Source organism: Eschrichtius robustus, chromosome 10 (genome assembly GCF_028021215.1).
Source record: "Eschrichtius robustus isolate mEscRob2 chromosome 10, mEscRob2.pri, whole genome shotgun sequence".
NCBI lineage: Eukaryota > Metazoa > Chordata > Mammalia > Artiodactyla > Eschrichtiidae > Eschrichtius > Eschrichtius robustus.
The window spans coordinates 23,094,946-23,118,819 of NC_090833.1; the positions used below are offsets into that span (position 1 = coordinate 23,094,946).

Sequence of the window (23,874 nt, forward strand, 5' to 3'; positions counted from 1 at the left end):
GGTGTCAATCCACGTTCATCCAGCTTTTACCCCACCTTATCTTTTCCCAATTGGAGATGTTGCTGTCACGTACACAGCAACTGACCTATCCAGCAACCAAGCCAGCTGCACTTTCCATATCAAGGTTATTGGTAAGTCTTCAAATTACTTGGGTAGGTTTGTGAAAATAATCCAGTACCCCCAAAGATTTTGCTTCTCCTTTATCTTCAACAGCTCCTTTCTCACTGATTCTTCCTTCTGTCATTGAAGCCTACTGAAGCCACTTCCTCTTTGAAACCTACGTACCCTTTAATTATCACTCTATCTCTTTGACCCCTTCCTATATGAGCCTTTTGAAAAGTTCCCAATGGTTGCCATCTCTTTTGGCTTAACTGCCATTTATTCTCAAAGTCACTCAAGTCTGGCTTCTGTCTCCTTCACTCATAGAAACTACTTTCATCAAGGTTACGGTGATCTCTAGAACTAATCCTGCTGCACACTTTTCACTCCTTATTTGACATGTTTCCATAGATTTTACATTACTAACAATGCTCTCTTTATCAAAACTGCCTCCTTCCGTAGCTTCTCTGACACCAGTCTTTCTGGGTTTTTTCCCCCATTATCCTCATTTTTCCTCCTTGATTGCTTTTTTAGGCTTCTCTTCCTCAGACCAACTCTCAAGTTTGGATCATCCCCAGGATTCCAGCCTTGGCCCTCTTCTCTTTCTTTCTCTCTAGTTTTCCTGGTAATTTTGTTAACTGACAGCTCCCAGATTTCTATCTCCAGCTCAGATTTCTCTTCTGAAATTCAGAGCAATATACAATTCTGCCTACCGACTTTGCCATGTGGATGCCCCACAGGCACTTCAAACTCACCCAAACCTAAAATATTTCTTAGCTCAGAAAATGGAGTGAAGACCTAGCTACCACTGCAGAAATCTGGAAGTCATTCTTGATTCCTCTCCCTCCATCACCAACATCCAGTACCTCATCAGGTTCTACTGGTTTCATCTCCTTAATATCTCTGAAATCTGTCCCAGTCTCTCCATCCTCACATCCCACTGCTATACATCACTCCTTCTTTTTTATTTTACTTTATTTTTTTGGTTTGGTTTACTCCATCATCTCGCAGTTGGTGTTTGTGCTTTCAATCAATTCAGTAGATACCAGATACCCACCAGCAAGACTTAATACGTGGAGAGTATTTGAAGTGGTCTGTAGCACTCAAGACCACAGATTCTGAACCCAAACTGCTTGACTCCATAGCCAGCTCTCCCACTTAAGGCAGTGTAACCGGTCACCTCTCTGTGCCTCAGTTTCTTCATCCAGAAATAGAATTAATAAATATATTACCTTATAGGGTTATTGTGAGATTTTTTGATTAGTTAAGATATACAGACTGCTCAAGGTAGTGCCTGACACATTAAGCTCTGTGTAAATATACTAACATTTTTGTATTTTGGTCTCAGATATATTTTTAATGTTTATTTTAAAATTCAGTACATTAAATTCATTTTATTTTAAGACTTTTACATAACCTCTTGAAATAACTAATGTGTATCAAACTGGCTTCTTACCCTGGAAATGATAGGTTTTGGTGAAAGTAGATAAAAAGACTCATATAAAAGTCAGTCTAGTTCATGTCATAGTGCTTAGTTGTTTTTAATTGCTTTTTCAAGGTTGTTTTAAGCATGAGCTTTATCAGTCACATGAAAAATATGTTGGGTTTGTTTTTATGGCGCTGTGATTTTAAACATGAAAATGTGATTCAAGAGTTTGCCAAGCTTCATTTTTTACAATGAAGGGTCAGCATGCTGAAATGTAAAAAGTGTACTCGAGTGTCTAGCTAGACACTAGCTGAATTTTCAAATTATGAAAGAGAGAGAGGAAATGGGAGGGAGGAGGGGACAGGAGAAGGAGGGGGAAAGAGAGAGTGGGGGAGAAAGGGAGAGGGAGAGAGAGACACAGAAAATATTCCAAAGCCTACATTTTCTTGTTTTCTTCGGATGACGGGGGTGTTGGTGTCTTAATGATAAATGAGAGGAAATAGGAACGCTTTTGCTTAACATTCCGCAGAGTGCTGCCTCACTTGCTTTGAAAGGACTTTCTCTCCTTCTTGGAGACAATGCATCTGCTGGTACCTCCAATTCTTTGACAGTCATTGGCCTCGTCTTGTCTTACTGCTCTCCTGTCCCTGAATTTCAACTTTAAACTGTTTGGCTAAAATCAGATAAATTTAGAAAATCTTGGAACTATTTCATTTGCAATTTCTTTTGGGAAAATAATAAATACTGTTGGATTTGTAAATTTAACTATGAATTGGCTTGATTCAGCATTCTCAAAGTGCACTGACCTCCTGCGAGCATTCCTTCATTCTTTTCTTTATTCAGCAACTTTTTCTGAGCATCTGTTATGGGCCAGGTGCCGTGCTAGGCCGTGGAGACCTAACTGTGAGCAAAAGAGGCTCCATTGCTGGTTGACAGAGTTTACAGCCTAGGAAAGTAGTAAACCAAAGGTCCTGTACTAAGGAAATGACAAACATGAGGAAAAGAGAAAAACTGAACGTGTATTCATAAGACTTAGCTTAAAACAAAAATCTGTATATTCTCCAGAGGTAGAGCTCGTTTAATTTCAGAATTATATGTTTCCATATGTCATTGATAGTATATCATCCTAGTCTTGAGGCCTATGACTATAATTTACCAGCTTAATGACCTAAGGCAAGTCTCTTAAATTTGCCTGGTTTAAGATTACTTACCTATATAATTAGAAAAGTAGTATTCGTCCAGTCTCCCTCAAAGGCATGTTATTACAGATAGAAGGACATTGCAAAAGTGTAAACATTAATAGTTATGTTAAAATTTCCTCCTTTACACCTTCTTTATTGTCCTTTACTGACATCCTAAAAATTCCACCACATTCCATCAGAGCTTTGAAACCTGGCTCACCCGCGCCGCCGCCTCAAACCCCTCCTTCAGTGTAGATTACAGTGCCCAGCAACAGACGCACAGTTCTTTCATTTCTACCATGGCTTTCACCCCCTCTCCACTGTAGCCCCCCATTCCCATGTCCACACCCTGCTCTTTGTCTTTACCGGGAATTTATCAACCTTAGGAATCTTAGACTCCGGTGTCCCATCTATGGACATAACCTCCTGGCCTTCCAACAATACAGCATCCTCACTTACATCTTCGTATTCTACAGCGTGACTCGGATCTCTGCCCATTGGTCCTTCCATTTAGCATCTGTCAGCCCTTCCGTTAAGAGGAGGATCGTGGGAGTGATCCCAGTGAAATGACTGCTTTGGTCATTTCACGCCTTCCAATTATCTGGGAAGGTTGTCTACACTTCTAGGTGGATCAGCTCAACTACCAGTGGCAAAACTCACAAATTAAATGCTCTCCGTATCCTAAATTTGCCTTTCATACTGCGGTACTCATGGTGATTGTAGCAATCTGGTATTTCTTCTTCAACAGGCAGAGGGACGTATAGCAAGAATCAGCTTTTTCTTTTGATGTTGAGGGCAGGGATGAAACATACCTCATCATCAAAGGGACCCCAGGGCCAGCCTTGTGTCTAACAAGGTCAAGGTTCTCTGTCAGCACAAGTAGACTTCAGTTCTCTCTCGCAACCTTCCTCATCAGTTTTGAGCATCAATTGTGACTTCATTCTCTGATTTCATGTTCTTTAGATGTAGAACCACCTAGCATAGACTGGTGCAGATCCCCACCTCCAGTCCAGGTCTCCGAGAAGGAGCATGCTGCCACCTGGGATGAGCCTCAGTTCTCGGACAACTCAGGTGAGAACGCAGAGGTCGTGTTGTCAGTATGTTACCGCCGAATTATGCTTTATTTTAAAAAGCTTTTAAAAAGATAAAAGAGAAATGAAAAGCAAATTACATCTAAATAGAAGGAATAATTATATAAGGTAATACGTTTTAATGCTAGGATAATTATATATAATTTAACATTATTAATCTTACCTATCCATGGCTTTTCCTTTCATTCAGTATTCAGTGGACATTATTAAACGTGTACAAGATGTTTTATTTGAAAGTGTTCTAATAAATTCATTGAGTCTCTAAGCTTCCAGTGTCCTAAAGACATAAACTATGCATCCTATTGGTAAATCTAATGCAGTTCTCTGTTTTCATACTCAGTTCTTAAACATTTGTCAAAAAAGTTATAAAAATTCATGGGAAAACAGAAAAAAATGAGCTAATATAGCTGAAGTTCACTTTAAAGCTTTGACCGAAACCCCCAAAACAGTAAGAATGCAAGTTAAATAGAATTCTTAATTAAATTTCCAATATTCACAGAGACTGACCTATTCAAGGGAAATAATTTATTTAGTAAGAATGCCTTAATTTAATAGGTTTTTGAGTCAACAACTTCTGTGTTATAGCATAAGATTATATCTTTTATTTTCTACTAGCTGCCAAATCAGTACAAATAGAATGCCCAGCTGGTTTGTATAAATAGAAAATGAAAATTCAAATCAAATAAAGTGACTGCACACAATAACCCCCAAATTGGATTCCTTCTTTCCCCTTCTTTCCTTTCTAGGGGCTGTGTTGGCCATCACCAGAAGTCATACACCAGGAGACCTTTTCCCTCACGGGGAGACGGTAGTGCGGTACACAGCCACTGACCCCTCAGGCAATAACAGAACATGTGACATCCACATTATCATAAAAGGTATACTCTGCATAAGCCTCCAAAAATCTAGTTGAACTTGATATATGTAATCGCTGTTGCACTCTATTTTGTGAAAGAAAATAGGCTATGAGCAGTAGATGTTTAAAGTTAGAATACTGACAGATTTTATTGAGATTTCTGATTATTATTCCTTCACTTCATGGTAAATAGAAATATTGTCTTCCGGGGTAGTCTTTAATTAACGACTTATTAACATTTTCTCCAAAGTTGTATTGTTGTCATGATCCTATTCTGAATGCTTGAGGAGACAGATTCAGAAAATGTATTTCCTATGTAATGTTATCTGGTTTTCATTTTTCTTAAAGGAATGCCAAAAAATAACTCGCAAATCAGAAGTACTTTATCTTTTCATAAAATATGCACAGTTACACATAGGTAATTAATTACCCATAATTACACATAGGTACAGTTTTTTAACTATACCCACCTAGGAATCAAAAAGCAGACTTTGCAACAATCCCGCACTAAGGATTTACTGTGAGAGTTTTTCTAGGAGTAGTGGCGGACAGGAGGAATCCTTTTCAAAATTCAGCTTAGACTCCTGGATTTTAATTTGTATTTCTTATACCACTGTATATGAGCAATACAATTTTTTTTACACAGGTTCCCCCTGTGAAGTTCCATTTACACCTGTAAATGGGGATTTTATATGTACTCAAGATAGTGCTGGAGTTAACTGCACATTAAGTTGCTTAGAGGGCTATGATTTCACAGAAGGGTCTACTGACAAGTATTATTGTGCTTATGAAGATGGTATCTGGAAACCACCATATTCCACTGAATGGCCAGACTGTGCTAGTAAGTTCTAATTATTTTCTGGACTCCTTTCATATGTGTGAATATGTATTTGTCTGCCTATGTGTATAAATTTCTAAACGTTAAAGGGAAAAATTGCTTCAATATAGGGATTAGGTTTGGTGAGTGGAAAATGGTGCCGTGAATTTGAAGTGTTTGCAGATAAGAGAAATGCTTGTCCCTTTACTTAAGATATTAGCCCCCCAGCGTCTTGCTATTCATCGGATTGCTATAGGATAAGACTCAGTTTATGGCAAAACCATCTTGGCGCTCTCATTTTTATTTACCAGAATTATCCGAAGAGACTTGTCAGCATGTCATTCTTGACGTGTAAACTTCAACTTATAAAGTATAGTCTTAGAGTCTTTAGAAGAGCTTATGTTTAAAGTAAGAGCCAATATACGTGATGCAGTGAGAGATCAGTCGCATTCTCTTTAGAAGTGATTTAGATTTAGAGCTATTCTGTAATCTTACATATTATTAAAAAAATAACCCAATATCTTTGTCTAGTGTAAATAATATTTTCTGGAGTGAATCTTTGATCTAGTACTGTAGGTGAAGTTTAAATGCCAGTGTCTTAGAAGAAGAGTAAAGCCCACTTACTTGAGCTATTTTTTTCCCCAAATTTGGGAAGCGAATAAAAGTGATATCACTCACCTCTATCAAAGATTTAGACAGTAGGATTTTAATGGTGACGCTATTAGGAGACATCGTCTCTGAATATTCCAAGACATCTTGCTGAGTCTAAATTCTAAGCTTCTGATCCAAGGAAAAATTTATCTTTGTGAAATTACACTTTCAAGAAATAGAATTTCACATAATATTCAGAAAATTTTCAATGTCTATTGGTTGAAAATATAATAAACATATAAGTTATAAGTTTACATAAATATAAATTATAATATCTTTGATGCAGCTAGGATTTTTCAAAGATTCCCAGGAATATAATGAGGAGAATTTTTATATCTCTTTTTCTCTTAAATGCTCCTTTTTTTAATATGATTGGAAGGTAAAGAATAATATATCAAAGCAAACTTATCACCGGGTAACTGGGTACAGAGCTGCTTGGCTCATGGTTTATTATGATCAGTTAATGCCTGGAAACGTTCCTTAACTGTCATCTTTTGTTTTTATAACAATCCCACAAATCATGTCAGGATTAAAATACCAAGTTACAGTTAATTGCACAGAAAATTAAATCGTTGTTTTGAAAACACTAACCAACTGGAGCTGTTTTTTCCAACATTTTCCAGTAAAACGTTTTGCAAATCATGGGTTCAAGTCCTTTGAGATGCTGTACAAAGCAACTCGTTGTGATGACACAGATCTGTTGAAGAAGTTTTCTGAAGCCTTTGAGACCACCCTGGGGAAAATGGTATGTCAGTAGCATTCCTTTGTTGCTTGCCATATTTGAAAGGACACTCGCTGTTGAGTTTTTTGTAACCTCTCTGGGTCACCTGCAACAAAACTTCTTTGTCCTGACGATTCCCTTCTTCTTTGTGACCCAAACTTGCTCCTCATATTTAGAATTATTCATAGGTTTTTGGACTTCTGGAGTGAATTATATGTAAATCTGTGTTAAAGCACTTTGAATTTTTTAAAACACTCCAAGTCAGCAAGGAAAGCTTAGGGTCCATGTGGTTTGAGAATGTTTGCTTTGTTATTTAAAGTATGACAAAAATGCCATTGTAGACTATATTTCTTTTATGATGAGGAGATCATTGAACATTTAAAGGATTTTCTTTTTCATGCGTTTTTGTTTAGGACTCTTTCAGTGATTCCAGGAAAGCAAAACAATGTATTTAACTGTGTTGAATGTCTTGAAGGCAGGAAATGATGACATATATATATATTTGTATCCGTAACAGAGTTGAGTGGCTTAGATTTTGGATAGATTCTGAAAGTAGATGTAGTAGTAGTAGTAGATTTGATACAGAGTGTGAGAGAAAGAGAGGCATCAAGGAGGCGGAGTGTACAGGAGCATAGATACAGGAGTGAGTCCACATGGTGATGTAAGTGTGTGAAGGAAGGGTCTTTTGTGACTATTTGATCTGTGAAAAAAGATGCGGAATGATCAGCCTGGAATGTGGATGGGGAGGAGTTGCTGGAGGTTTGAGAAAACAGAACATGGTATAAAATAATTTTCTAGGAGAGCATAAATGAATATACTAGGGAAATGTAGTAGGATTGGCAGTAAGCAGCATTGTGTTTTCTCCTAAGCTATAGTTGAGCATGTGGGCGCTAATGTGGAGAAAGCAGAGCAATGAATTTAACCAGGGTTAAAGGTTCTCCAGGCAAACAAATTGAGGAGGGTGCATGCACGGGAGTAATTCATGGTGGTAGACCATGGGATCCAAGATGGGCAAATAAGGAAGTGAAGACATCAGGAGCTGAGAGACAGTGAGGAGGTGGGTAGCATCAGTGGATTATAGATTCTGATGAAGTCAAAGAATTGTTGGATTCTTGGGAGTAGGAGAAGGTGCAGTTACTGGTAACGACGAGGTCTGAGGGTATGATCGTGAGACATACCCTCAAGTGTATGTCTCATGTATGTCAAGTGACAAAGTAGAGCTGGAAGACGGACGAGGAAGTGAGACTCCAAGGTGATAGAAGGATCAGCTGGGTGGATGCAGGAATCACCGAGGGCTGTGACAGGGACGGTTACCAAGCGTTCTCGGAATGAGAGGGTAACTCAGAGTGGGGGAGGGCTGTAGGTGATGGCCACAAGGAGGGTCAGTGTGTGGTATAGTTGATTGCAGGAACTTCAAAACTCTGAGGCTTCAAGGAGGTTCATGGGAGCGTGATCTGGAAACAGCAGTAAAGAGTGAGGAGGACACTTCCTCCATGCCCACCACCTAAGAAAACTAGGAAGTCAGGTTTCATTGAGAGCAAAAATGAAGAGAATATAAAGAGAGGAGGTTAAAAATAATAATAATAATAATAGGAGATTGGCTGATTACTGACTGCATTTCAGAGGGCATCAAGGAGGGTTTTGAGGACTTGGAGAAGGGTGGGAGATAGGGTCAGAGAAAAGGGATCTAAAGAGCCATTAATAAAATGTTGTAAATCAACTGCACTTCAATTTAAAAAAAGCCAAATGGGGTGAAAGTTAAGAGACAAGAGATATCCCAAGAGTCCTGGGTTTCTTGCGGTAAGTGATACAAACCGAAAGAAAAGGCATGAGGCTAATCCTGGTGGTCCACAGGCACTTAGAGGAGGTAGGGGAGGGCATGGAGGAGGGTCAGGAGCCTTTTTAAGAACAGACAGAGCTCTAGGGCCCTCCCCTCCCTCCTACTGATGGAGATGTGAAGGCCAGAGGAGCAAAGGGCTTATCCAAGGCACACCCAGATGTGAAGTACATTTTGTCCTCTTCATTTTTTATTTGCAGGTCCCATCATTTTGTAGTGATGCTGATGACATTGACTGCAGACTGGAGGACCTGACCAAAAAATACTGCCTCGAATATAATTATGAGTATGAAAATGGCTTTGCAATTGGTAATGAAATTATTTAGTGTGGGTAGTTGGCAAAACTGATCTGCAGACTAAGAAAATCATTCCAGAAGAGTGGGGCAAACTGGAAAAATGATCTTTCATTCATTTATTCATCAAGTATTTTAGGATGACTGGATAACTTGATACTGTGCTTAATGATCTTTATAAATATATTACATTTGGGGTATCAAATAAATTCTTTCAAAATATTAGCCAAAATGCCTCAAGATGATAAAAACTAAGAAAACTAAGTCACATTATGATTGTAAAATTCAAATATTCATATGAGATCTTAGAAGAGAATAGTAATAACTATAAAGTACTAACAGCAATTTTTATATGGCATTTAACTTAAATTGCAAGTAAGCCATTTATTCAAGTCTAATATACCTTCAAGTGGAATTCTGATGTTTTCTTCATGTAGAGTCTGAACACCTTTTTCTTGTTTTTTTTTTTTTTTTTGAGATATAATTGACATATAACTTTTATTAAAGCTACTCCAAAGTGTGCTATGTGATTTTTTTTGGCTGGTCCATCTGGCCATTTAGCTTACTGTCTTCAGATTTCTGGATTTCAATTGTGTCTCTCAATTAACAAAATTGTCCTTTCCAGTAATTATTTTTATTTCATTCTTATAAAACTGTCCAGAACTTGCAGAGTAATGTTTTAAAATATAATAGTGATAACAAAATAGTGTTGTGTTTAAAGCACATGAACTCTACAAGCAACTAGTAAGGTCCGAATCCTGGCTTCCCCACCAACTAGGTGTGTGGTCTTGAGCCCAAGTTCTCAAACCACTCTGTGCCTCCATTTTCTCACCTGTAAATTGGGTATATAAGAGTACTGAACTCATAGAGCCATTGTAAGGATTGAATGAGGAAGTACAAGTATAAATAAAGTGCTTAGAAGGTTGAGATAGTATTAATTCACATGACAGCAGACATCCTTTTTGTTTCTGACACTAGTCATGTTTTTAGTGATTCAGCATTGAGTGATGTTGAAGGTTGCTTTAGATTTTTAAATTTAAAAATATTATTTGTGCATATATGTTTATTGCAAAAATTTGAAAAATGCTAAAGAACAAAGAATGATATTGAGATAACCTGCAATCCCAGAAATAATTCTGTTAATATATTAATGAATATGTAACCGTACGTGCATATGTATGCTGACCCATACTATTTTGTAAACGTGAATTTTTAGGTTAGATTTTATTCAGGACATTTTTATGTCATAAATATTATACTTCAGTACAATTTTAATATCTACATATTATTTTATCAGTTTGCCATAATTTATATAAACAATTTCCTATTGTTAGGCTTTAGGTCGTTTTCCAATTTTAACTATTATGTACAACTTCTCAGTGAACATATTGGACATTAAAATTTTAGACAGAAAAACACAAGGTGACAGTGGCAGGGGAGCTGGCAGTGGCACATCTAGAATAACAATGCCTCTTCTGTCACACATGACCCAGGTTTCCCTCAACCCCCAGATTGTTGAGGTAGGTTGCAAGGGTGCAGGGATACACACAGAGGGAGTCAGTTGTCATCATGATGCTTTGAGATGGGTGATGTTTGTTATTCTAGAAGGATCCAGATGGCATGTGGTACAAGTGATCCTAAGAGAGAACCCTTCCTCCTTGAGTGTCCTCACAACAGAGTCACAAGATCAGCGTAATAGTTATAACACCTTGGCAAGTCATAATGTATGGAAAATAAAGGGCCAATAAATATATTAAAATTGTTTGATCTTATAATAATCATGTAATTCAAATGAAAACTAAAATGAGATGCCATTTTTGACCTGTCAGATTAACGAATTTGAATAAGAATCATAATACCCAGAGTTGGCAAGGGTGTCAGGAGAAAAAAATCATATTCATATATTGTGTGTAGAGGAGACATTGAAGGGCATTTGACGATACGTATCTAAAGGATTAAAAATGCTCGGACCCAGAAATTCCACTTCTAAGGATATTTCTCAAGATAAAAGTCATGCTAATGTACAAACATGTACCACATTTTATAAATTCTAAGATGTACACTTTTCATTTGGACATCTGTGAAATTGGGATGTGTCTTCTCATTGATGGTGTCCTATACTTTATGAAATAGTGTATGTACAAGGATGTTCTAAAATTTTGAAATAACCTAAAAGTCTGAAGATAGAAACCTGCTTAGTTTGTAGTATAGCTATAGAAGAGAATATTATGAAACCGTTTGACACAGAAATATTATATTTTTGAAAAAATTTGAAAAACAATTACCAAATAATATACATATAGTATGATCTCGTTTTGTTAAAAGTGCGGTATGTTTATTTTTATTCTAGCTATATATATATATATATATATATATATATATATATATATATATATATATATATATATATATATATATGTATGTATGCATAAATGTGTATGTGTGTGTTTATATATTCATAGAAAAAATTCTTGTCTAAAATGTTATGGTCATTATTTCTATGTGATGGAATTATAAGTAATCTTTTATATTTTTCTCTTTGCTAATCTGTTTTTTTTTTTCTATCAACGTAATGGCTACATGACACTTGTGGGACAAATGTTTAAGTGAAAAGCAAAAATATTGATCCCAGTTCTTTTTAATGGCCCCAAACATGAATTACGCTAAAAAAAAAAAAAAAAAAAAAAAAAACCCTCAAAAACCAACTTACTTAAGTGGACAAGCCTGTATAAATAGAATTTGATGTTTAAAGCACCTAACTAAGCAACAACAGTATGCCTAGACCAATATTAATATCATTTACTATCACTGAGGTTTTAGAATGAGTCAAATATGAGCTAGATAGTTTGCATAAATTAGCTCAATTATTCCACAGGCAAACCTATGAGGAAAGCACAATTATCTCAGTGTAGACACAAAGAAACTGAGATTCAGAGAGATGAAAGGAGCTTGACTAAGATTGTGCAGCCGTACAACATATATGAGAAGCCATCACAACGATATGGAGGGCATCTAAAGAATCACGTGCAGCCATGCTGCCTCCAGCGTAGTTTCCTAACCACGCAATCATTTAACTTACATGCTGCCCTCAGAAACTACCCCCACCTTTGAAATACAATGCAGATATGCAGATATTTGAACAGTCTTCACAAAAGGAAATCTGTTTGCATGCATTAAGTTTATAACGCTGATATAAAAAAGCAAGAATGGAGCAAACCCTGAAGGGAAATAGGAATTGACTAAAATCTGTACCTCCTCCCATTTCCTCCAAAGTTAAGGTAATTTATTATTAGGTCAAGGATAGAATGTTTTAAATGCCTATATAGCTCTACAGAGATTTTGCTTTATACTTTTTACGGAATTCATTGGCAATCTAAACTTAATATGAAGCGCCTAAAGCTACAATATGGTATTACAGACGAAACCTCGTATATGGTATATTATGGGCAATTTAAGCAATGATCAAGGACAGTTTGATTTGTGGCCTAACATTAGAACCTAAACGCTGATAAAGGTGCAAGTGTAACTTCTTTTGTCTCTCTGCCCCAACTGTCCAGGACCTGGCGGCTGGGCTGCAGCTAACAGGCTGGATTACTCTTACGATGACTTCCTGGACACTGTGCGAGAAACACCCACGGGCGCTGGCAAAGCCAGATCTTCACGGATTAAAAGAAGTGCCCCATTATCTGACCACAAAATTAAGTTAATTTTTAACATCACAGGTAAGGGATAGACTATCTATTTGTGAAAAGGTTAATATAGTGGGAAATTCTTGGTTGGAGACCTGTTTTTCAAATTTTCTATTTGTTATCATTATTAGGAAATGACCCTGGAACTGAAAATTAGGGCAAGCACAATCAACCAAGTTTTGTCACTTTTTTCTTAATATCACAGATGTATTTTATAGTTCCCATAGCAACAAGCCCCCTGCTTTGTGCTCATCTTGACATGATGAACTATGGAGTGTTTTTAAAAAGCGAGAGTTTGCAGGAATTTAATATGTAATCATGAAGAACTCCACAAAAGGGTGATGTAGATCCAGCAGAGGAGAGAAAGATTAAAACCAATCGTGTTGTTCTTAATATTCTCCAGGTACTAGTTGCTCAGTAAGTGGTGTTTAAGTTTCAGTTTATTTTTCCTGGAAGATTTTTTTTTTTTTAAATAAACAATTTTATTTACTTATTTATTTATTTATTTAAAGAGTGGTAACTATTTTTTTTTAATTAATTAATTTATTTATTTATTTTTGGCTGTGTTGGGTCTTCGTTTCTGTGCAAGGGCTTTCTCTAGTTGTGGCGAGTGGGGGCCACTCTTCATCGCGGTGCGCGGGCCTCTCACCGTCGCGGCCTCTCTTGTTGCGGGGCACAGGCTCCAGACGCGCAGCCTCAGTAGTTGTGGCTCACGGGCCTAGTTGCTCCGCGGCATGTGGGATCTTCCCAGACCAGGGCTCGAACCCGTGTCCGCTGCATTGACAGGCAGATTCTCAACCACTGCGCCACCAGGGAAGCCCCCTGGAAGATTTTTAATATGCTATTTCTCTTTGGTAAAAACTCACTACAAATGGCTTCCTGCAACACCATGTGTGTGTGTCATGTTTTCTCTTGTTTCGTTTTTATCTCAGCTAGTGTGCCCTTACCCGATGAAAGAAATGATACCCTTGAATTGGAAAATCAGCAACGACTCATTAAGACGTTGGAAACTATCACAAATCGACTGAAAAGGACCCTTACTAAGGAGCCCATGTATTCCTTTCATCTTGCATCTGAAATGCTTGTAGCTGACAGCAATTCCTTAGAAACCGAAAAGGCTTTCCTCTTCTGCAGACCAGGCTCCATGCTGAGAGGGCGTATGTGTGGTAAGACTTCTCCCTGTAATCAAAAATATTTGGTGCCTATTGGGTCAAATGACATGGATAGAGTCGTTTTACAACTCTAAAGGGATATTGTGATGAAAGCTACATTTTCTTATTGTTACATGCTTAGTGTCTCAAAAGTCTAGATAACCACTATTGGTCATGACAAGAAAATTATTTTAGGTGAGCGACTCAAATCTTAGTTTTATTTATAGATCTTTAGACCTCACAGCTTTCAGCAGCAACTCCAATAATAGAAACTCATACTTTCTGACCGCTCATGTGTGCTGGCTGAGCCCGTCTCATGTGTTTAATCCTGTTTAGCTACTGTATGAGGTACCATTCTTATTAAGTACATTTTATACGTGAGAAAACTGAAGTCAGGGAGGCTAAGAACTTACCCAGTAAGTCTTACCGTTTAACACAGTAAGTGGTGTAGCCGAGATTCCCACCCAGGCAGCCAACATGAAATTCACATAGCATAAACTGAACCATTTTAAAGTATACAATTCAGGGACTTTCCTGGTGGCGCAGTGGTTAAGAATCCGCCTGCCAATGCAGGGGACACGGGTTCGATCCCTGGTCTGGGAAGATCCCACATGCCGCAGATCAACTAAGCCCATGCGCCACAACTACTGAGCCTGTGCTCTAGAGCCCGCAAGCCACCACTACTGAACCCACCTGCCACAACTACTGAAGCCCACGTGCCTAGAGCCCGTGCTCCGCAACAAGAGAAGCCACCGCATTGAGAAGCCCGCGCACAGCAAAGAGTAGCCCCCACTCGCTGCAACTAGAGGAAGCCCGTGCACAGCAACAAAGACCCAACACAGCCAAAAATAAATAAATAAAATAAATAAATTTATTTTAAAAAGTATACAATTCAGTGGTATTTAGTACAATCGCAATGTCATTCAACTGTCACCTCTATCACAATTCCAGAACATTTTCATCACCCCCAAAGGAGACCCCAGACCCATTAAACTTCCATTCCCCATTCTCCCTCCCCTGAGTCCCTTAGCTTTTACCCCTATTTTAGACTGTCACAATCTGGATCAGTTCCAGTCTCTTTCCCAAATAAGTCATCATTTATAGATGGTGGGATCTCCTCTAACCAAACTCTGTATGCTCAATGGAACCAACTGACATGAGTCTTCTGTTAACCTCTCTGTAGGTTGGGGCTCTTGTGTCCTGGTCGGAAAACCTTCCTCAACAGTTCTTACTGCTATTCCCAGAGCTCAGTTGAGTTTTTCACAGTGTGATAAACCCAGCCCATCAAAAGCACATTAACGTTGTCTTTCTGAGCCTCCTCTTGTTTTTTCTCAACTTGTGAGTGAAAATCAGGAATTGCCTTGGCCAACATTTTGCATTTCTCAGTGTGGTCTTCAGACTACCTGTGTCAGCATACCCTGAAGTGCTTTCAAAATGCAGCTTGATTAAGGCCCCATCCCAAAACGGATGCATCTGACCCCTTGGGGTCAGGGCATTGGAATCTGAAATTTAATAAGTTGCCAGGTAATTCTTACATACCTTAACACCTCAGAATCACCCAAGTGATTCTTTCAAGTGTCCTCTCTATAAAAATACTAACTTCGATAGCAGGCTTTCAGTGAATTTAACATCCCACTTTGGTCTCAGAAATTCTGCACTCCAGGCCTCCAAATAGTAGACCAAATCTTCCAGGAAGGAAGGTTCTAAAATTGGCCTGTTTCCTTGGAGCCTTTGGGTCTGAGGATGCCTCAGACTTGCCTTCAGTGGGCAGTAATTCCTGCAATCAGAGACAAGGGTCGACTTAACTCACTTGTTTTAGGCTCACCACCTTTGCCTGTTTTTATTTCTAGAAATAATGCTATAATGGACACTCAATTTCATAAGGGAAACCATTCAGAAGAACAGCTATGAAATCATTTTTAATATCTTGAAGCCCCAAATTAACCTAAACATTCATTGTTTTATCTTCTTCTTCCATGAACTGTGTGTTTCCAGCATAATCTGGTTTATTAGAACTTTAACCCACACTTCAAAGCCCCCATCATATAAACACTAAGCTTGGTCAACAAGAATTTGCATTTTCTCAACCACAACAAAAAAGAATCTACTGTTGGTTTAGAGGAATACGTTTCTGGAAGGTTTATCATGTGAGTAAGCCTCTGGCAGTAAAATTTAACCCATAAACAATAGTATCTGGAAGCAGGCTTTATTACTCTCATGCCTTAGGGAAAAAGCGCATTCCATACTATATTCAGTGTTTCCTGCTTGTTTTCTCTTCAGTTAATTGCCCTTTGGGAACCTACTATTCTCTGGAGAATTCTGTCTGTGAAAGCTGCTTGATGGGCTCCTATCAGGATGAAGAAGGGCAGCTCCAATGCAAACCCTGTCCAACTGGAACTTACACCGAATATCTCCATTCAAGAAGCAGCTCGGAATGTAAAGGTAGGGGCTTAGTGCTCATTTTGACCAGAAGCCTAAATTTTGTTTCCAGTTATAAAATCTCAATGGCAAATAGGATGAAATACGAGCATTACCAAAAGCAATTTCATTAATTGATTTTTTTCTTTCTTTTAATTGCAAACTGTTACTCACTTTAGAGAAGTCCATTTATCTTTCCTTTTGCAACAGTCCATTGCTCTAGGTCAAACTCCACTGTCAAGAACTCTAATCCACATTCATCAGTTAACCTGGGTGTTTTATAGTGAATCTCACTTTAATTGGTGGAAAGGACTTTCATGGCTCTTAGCAAGCATTTAGGCTGCTTTTTTGTTAGAATAATATTTGATATGATGAGATTCACTCTCCATTTACTTGGAAATGAATAACTACAGGCCCATATGCACCTATTCTTGCTACTAAAGTATCCAGTCCTTTCAAAATATTGTTACTGTTATTCTCAGTGAACATTCCTGATGGAAACATTTTCTTTCACATTTAAAGTTACAGTAAGACACACCTAAAAGAAGGAATTGCAAAATTGTTCCTCCTTGCCTACTGTTGCCAATGCAGGTATGGGTACTTCATGACACATGTAAACTTGAGAGCAGTGCTAGGTGATTGCAAATGCACTAAAAATGTTAGCAGCGCTGAAAATGAGAGTCATCCGGAGGAGAAGGGCAGAAGGAAAGGACAGTGCACTGGGAATTGGGGAATCTGGCCTTAAGCCCGCTCTACTACAAAACCATTGCTATGAGTTTGGGAAAGCTGCTTAATTAACCTCTCTGGGCCTGATGCTAAGACTACTTTTACTTCTTCTCTGCCAACCCTCAAATGAAATGGTGTCTGTAGGGAGGACGAGGTAAGAGGGCCAGTTCTTATTTAGAGTGAAAAAGGTGCCAGCATAGTCATGAGACTCTAGCTTAATCGGGGGTTTTGTTTCAGTCACTCAAGAGAACAGTGTACAAGCTGAGAACTTGTACAAAAACAAGCTTCCCCGGGACAGCTTGATCTTATGAGAGTGACTTTCTGAGATGCAGATTTCTAACTTCACCCAAAAACTGTTTGTTGACATTTTCTACGTGTCAAACACCGTGCTAGGTCATAATACAAGTAACTGGAAATGAGCCTAAGACTTAGTATACAGAAGTATGGGGAGTCTAAAATATAACACGTATGCTTGGAGTTCTTCGTGACCCTCATTCTATCCTAAATAAATTCAAATGTGGAAAATCCTATTGTACACAGTGCTAATTTTGTATAGCTGATGTCATCGTTATTAACCACGTTACATTTTTCGTTTTAGCTCAGTGTAAACAAGGCACCTACTCATCAAATGGGCTTGAGACCTGCGAATCTTGTCCACTGGGCAGCTATCAGCCAGCATTTGGTTCCCGGGGATGCCTCGTATGTCCAGAAAACACTTCAACTGTGAAGAGAGGAGCTGTGGACATTTCTGCTTGTGGAGGTTAAGTCTTAAACATCGCTTTTTTTTTTCAAGGCTCCTAGGTTCTATGCATGCAGGAGTGGAATCTTTTTAGCAAAACCATATGTCTACTGCATGCAAAGAATGTAAATAACTGTCTCTTCATAGAGAGTTTCCTTCTATTCGGCCAGTCAATACTTAAGTGTAAACACCCATAATATAAACACCGTGCTGGTACCGTTAGGAACACACAAGAAGCACAAGACTTGGTCCCAGCCCTCAACATTTGTAACCATGTGGCCACATGATATGATAGAAATACATCTCAACTAGGAACTTAGATTCCTCGGGTATAAAATGAGGTCTTATCTAATGTTCCTTGAAACTCTAAAAATACCACCTCTGAATTGTAATGTTCATTCCCTACAGTTTGAAGATTTTCATGATTGATTATCCACTCTGGCTGCATACTAGAATCATTGCACATTTACATCAGTATTTTAAAAATACTGAAACCCAATCTCTGCCCCCCCCCGCCCAGATATTCTGATTTCAGTTTTCTGGTTTTCTTCTGAAGTTCCCCCAAGTGATTCTAAAGTATGACTAATTTTGGTTCTCAAATGTCACCATGGAGGGTTTGTTAAAACACAGAGTGCTGGGCCCCAGCCCCAGAGTTTTTAATTCAGCAGGTCAGGTGTGGGGCCTGAGAATTTGCGTTTCTAACTAATTCTCAAGTGATGCTGATTCTGCTTGGTCCAGGGACCACACATTGAGAACCACTGGTTTAAATAGAAATATAGAGATTAGAGTTCTATTTTTCAAGTAGTTCTAACATCCCTACCAAGTACAGTTTTCCAGCAGTGAAAAAACTGGTAGCCATAAACAAAAGTAAAAGATGAAAACTTAGAATGACAGTGAAACTAGGTCTGACAGTCAAGGTCAGTCTATTGCCAGAAACTCCAATAAACTGCAATGACTTTGCAAATTCAGTGGAACTTTGCAAAAAATAAAAAGTTGTTGGCCTCCCTCTGCTACATCACTGGGAACAGAACAAGCATGCCTGGCTAAAAGATGACTTTTTAAAAAATTGTGTGTCCTCCCCATTCTTTTTTTTTTTTTTTTTTCCTTGATCTAGTTTCTTTTTTTTTAATCAGTCATCAGTTTTATACACATCAGTGTATACATGTCAATCCCAATTGCCCAATTCAGCACACCACCATCCCCAGCCCACCACGGTTTTCCCCCCTTGGTGTCCATACGTCTGTTCTCTACATCTGTGTCTCAACTTCTGCCCTGCAAACCGGTTCATCTGTACCATTTTTCTAGGTTCCACATACATGCGTTAATATACGATATTTGTTTTTCTCTTTCTGACTTACTTCACTCTGTATGACAGTCTCCCCATTCTTAATACCCTTATTGAAAAACCTAAGGTCTATGGCAATCTGAAAGTTTAAACTCTTCCCTTACTGATGAGTGATGTTTTTAAGAAGCCAGTCTGCTGGTTCCCCATTCCCTCAAGCTACACACACACACACATCCCATGCTCATTGCACCCCAATCATATATACATCTGCATCCAGTTAGAGGCTGAGATTCCTAGAAAACAAATGCTTAGGCTGTTTGAGTGTAGTGGTGGGGAGGGGACGGTGAGTGTCCAGCATTGCATCCTGGGAGTCGTAGTCCTCATAACTTAAGTGCTACAGGAAATACATACTATGAGTAATAGGTTTTATATGCTCCATCGGTTTGAATCTCAGAATTTCACAGTAGATAAAAGCCTCTTAGACTTGAGGAATTGGGCGAGCAGTGTTCATCAGCCTAATGTTTCACTGATGAGAAGAGAATTTAACTAGGACCTATTTGAAACTCATAAACCATGTGTGTTGTGTAATACCAGCTGTGGATTTTTTTTTTTTAATTAAAAGTCAAACAAAACCTCACATTATGGTTGAAAGAGATCTGCCAAAGACTCTATTATTTTGTCAGTATACAAGCTAACTATGGAAGAAAGTCTGCAGGGAAAAATCCGCGCCCCACCCCCCTCCCCACCCCTCCCTCTCCCTCCCGTCTCCCTCTCTCCCTCCCTCCTTCCCTCCTTCCTTCCTTCCTTCCTTCCAACCACAAAAGCAACTAGGATTTTTACGGTGAAACAAGTTCATATTTGACAAATTTTTATCCTTTAACTTTCCAAATAAGCCTTGAGGTTTTCTAATACCAAATTACTGCAATTAAGTAATTATAATTCCCAGAAAATCTCTAAACTTCTGGTAACTGTTCCATTTCTCCTAATATTCCTAGCATATGTTTAACCACAGTCTACTTGTCCTGAGTAGGAATTGGTAATATTTGGTAATGGCACTTTCCCCTGAGGTGCTGGATAAACACCATTTTACTTTTACTTTAAATTTAAATGTGTGTGAGTTCTAAAACAGTCCCTTACATATTTTCCTTAGTTTTCAGCCAACCCCTTTTCTCTCCCTCTCTCCCCCTCCCCTTCTTTCTTTCTCTCCTTCTCCTCTTTTCTCTTTCTGTACTGATTTATGTTTTATGGGCATGTTGTACAGTTTATCTTATTTTTTGCTGACATATCACTTTTTGCCTTCTTTGGCCTGTTGAACTTAAAATATCATTAATAAATATAGCAGTTCTCTTTTAAGTATATTACTATGTTAGCATAATGTAACATTCTTTATACATTTCACCTATTGTCACTTATTAGGATATTAAATAGTCTTGAGTCCTTGGTTACAGAAGAGTCTGAAATTTTCCATTTTTTAAAAATGGTTTTTATCAAAATAATTAATCCCACAAATGAGTTTTTGGTGATGGTGTTGTTTACATATGGTCCCAACAGAAGGAAAGATTATTTGTGGAACAGGATGGTAACACTTCTTAGCCCAACCCTGTAGGATGAAGTTAAAAGGAGGCTCAGAATGCAAGGCTTTGACTTCTGGCTTTGTCATAGGAAACCAATGGCTCCAAGGCTGTATTTATTCCTTTACACTATCAGGGGACAGACATGTGAGGTTACATTTTTCCCTGGTCATTTCAATGCTTTATTTTTAATTCTATTTTGATATCACTTTTGGCATATTTGGATACTTTTTTTCTCTTTCTCTACAGTAGAAGAGGTGAGAAGAATTTTGTTCCATTTGTCTTGATTAAGAAACCACAGTTTCTCTGGCCAAGGTTCAAAATGAAACTTTCTCACATCTTTTCTTATGACATTAGTCCATTAGGAACTGTGTCATGTGTGTATGCATGTGTGTGTATTTAATACTGTACTGTGTACTAGGTAGTGCTATTATGTATATGTGTATGTTTATACATTCATATATGTGTGTGTATGTATATGTGTGTGTGTATATATATATATATATGTACTGCATATATAAATTATATATTAAATGCTGATTATTCACTCTTGGAAAGTATATTTGTGATGACAACTGTCTGCCCTTGGAATGTAATTTAAACTAATTTCCACATGAAAGTTTATTTTACACTTTCTAGGTCAAAAAGCAAAGTATAGACATCACAACACCATGTGTGCTATTTTGAGATGCTAATTGGCTTATTGATTTTTAATCTTAAGATTTTATTATTATTATATCTTAGTATAATTTTTGACAATTATAGTATAATTATGTGCTACAACTGACAGTATAATTCTGTCAGTTTTTAGGGGCACAGTCTTTTTTTCTTTTTAAGGGTAAGATTGTACTGAAAAAAGTTATATGGAAAAAAACAGTTTAATTCATTATAGCATCTTGGGTTTAAGTGGCAGCATTTATATTTCTAGCATATCATGCACATTCATAGATATCCTCTCAAACAGAAAATTTATACTTTTATCAGTGGAAGATTTATGCTTCCAATTAACTAATTAGCTATTTGGAAGGTACCTTTTCCAAATAGACAATCATTTTTGGAAACTTGGGAATCAGAAAACCCATTTTAAACTCCTATAGGTCTATAATATGTTTGTGCAAAGCCCTGTGTACATCTAGTAACAGAGTAGATTATTTTATTCTTGGTGAAACAAAGATACTTGTAGTTTAAAACTCTCCTTGAATATAGCAAATGTAGCCACCAGAAATTTTTTTTTTCTAAATATGCATTAATATCTATGTTATCTTCTGTCATCTCTTGATTCAACTCTCTACTTTTTGTCGGTTGGGTACGTAAAAGAGCTCTTTTGCAAAAGATTTGCCTAGCTGTTTTTGCTTAAGAAATTTGATCAGAGCGTCTTGAGATTATGACAGATGTGTTGTCATTTACTTAATGTTTATTGTCATACCAATAAAAAAGAGATGCCATCACTTGGAGTATCCTGCTCCCTTGAGCCTCAAGTGTATCTCTAAAATTTTCAACCATGTTGGTAATTATTTCTGCTATACGAATTTTTATCATCAAGAATCCAAAACCTAAATGATAAGTATGCTGATATCCTGAGTAGCTGTTTCCCTGTGTCCTGTCTCCTATACTTAATTTTATGCAGACGAGTCTTAATAGTTTTAGTAGTTTTCAGCGTTTATAATGGTTTTAGGGCTCACCCAAATGACTCCAGATCACACACTCTGCCTGAATTTGTCTATGATCACCATCTAAAACCCCAACCCAAGGATTTAGTCATGGGTACTCTACCCCACTATCCCTCTGCCAAATGTAACCAAAATTTATGTTGGGGGCTGTTTTCTTATTTTCCACCAAATCTTGGCAAGAGAATTTCCAATTTGGTTAAAAGATAATATTCAACTGCATGTTGTTTACGAAAAGCATGTCTAACCCAAAATGACATTAAAAGTTTTAAAAATAAAAGACCCCCCCAATAAATAATAGACAACTCTACAGGGGAAATAAAAATTTCTGCCAATGGGACTGTAAATTACATTATTTAAAGATTTGGGCATGACATATTTATGGCTTTAAATTGTCATATCTTTAGCTCTAACTACTCAACTAAGTCAAGTGTTATCCCAAGGAAGTAATCAGAGCTATATTAAAAAATTTATATAGAAAATTTCACGTCAGCATTATTTATAATAGCAAACTAGTAGAAACAACCTGAGTGTTCCATAGGAGAGGAAAGGTGAGATCAATTATGGTCTGCCAATGAGATGTAATATTTTTCATTTATTAAACACCATGTTACTGAGTGATTTGGGGAATGATTTGCTTATGATATAAAGTTAAGTGGAAAAATCATAGCACAGTATTATATGGCCAGTTCTGATTTTTACTGAGTTGCTGTGTGCTGTTGTGTTGTTAAAGATGGGAAGGAAACAACAAAACATTTATCTAGGTGATAAAATGGTCTGGGTATTAAGTACGTGCAAGAGAAAATATTAGCAATGCGATAGCTTTCTTATAACCAAAGGTTAATGCACTTCTTTTAGAGGTAGGGTATACTGCTCTGAAGCACCAATGATTTGTTCTTACTTTTGCAGTGCCTTGTCCAGTAGGAGAGTTCTCTCGTTCTGGGTTAATGCCCTGTTATCCATGTCCTCAAGACTACTACCAACCCAACCCAGGGAAGTCCTTCTGCTTATCTTGTCCCTTTTATGGAACTACAACCATCACTGGTGCCAGATCCATCACAGATTGTTCCAGTAAGATGATATACTTCACTTCTCGTGTAATCCTGTGTTGGAGACTTTTGTTCATCTCTGTGGTAGCTTCAATTCTGAATATTACTATTTTCAGTGCCTTTGGGTGTCTGGATGTGTTAAACTATCCTTTTGAAGGTCTTTTTGATGACAGTGACTCAAAGGTTCTTATTTTGGGAATGTCGAACTTGATAAATTCCAAATTTCTAAAAGTCTAGAATTTAATGATATAATTCCATCCATCTCTATGCTCTCTTTATACTACTGAAACAAAATATATGTGGCTTTACCCACTCTGAGAATCAGAATCTTGACCATGGTATTTAAATAGAGTCTGCTCCTAGAGAACAGACTTGCGGTTGCCAAGGGGGAGGGGGTTTTGGAGGAGGGGTGGAGTGGGAGGCTGGGATTAACAGATGTCAGCTGTTATATATAGAATGGACGAACAAGGCCCTACTGTATAGCACAGGGAACTATATTCAATATCCTATGATAAACCGTAATGGAAAAGAATTTTTAAAAAGAATGTATATATTTGTATAACTGAGTCACTTTGCTGTACAGCAGAAATTAGCAGTAAAACAACTA

The 23,874-nt window shown here is 37.7% G+C and overlaps 1 protein-coding gene across 1 annotated transcript in view; it reads left to right on the forward strand.

The window, feature by feature from the left end:
• SVEP1 (sushi, von Willebrand factor type A, EGF and pentraxin domain containing 1) overlaps positions 1-23,874 on the forward strand; it is a 182,160-nt gene that overhangs the window by 86,619 nt on the left and 71,667 nt on the right. The window contains exons 9-19 of the mRNA XM_068553702.1: positions 2-131; positions 3,670-3,777; positions 4,544-4,675; positions 5,300-5,494; positions 6,745-6,866; positions 8,880-8,988; positions 12,530-12,694; positions 13,594-13,827; positions 16,093-16,254; positions 17,555-17,716; positions 23,128-23,289. Of these exons, the coding sequence (XP_068409803.1) occupies positions 2-131; positions 3,670-3,777; positions 4,544-4,675; positions 5,300-5,494; positions 6,745-6,866; positions 8,880-8,988; positions 12,530-12,694; positions 13,594-13,827; positions 16,093-16,254; positions 17,555-17,716; positions 23,128-23,289 (1,681 nt within the window). The remainder of the gene's footprint in view (position 1; positions 132-3,669; positions 3,778-4,543; positions 4,676-5,299; positions 5,495-6,744; positions 6,867-8,879; positions 8,989-12,529; positions 12,695-13,593; positions 13,828-16,092; positions 16,255-17,554; positions 17,717-23,127; positions 23,290-23,874) is intronic.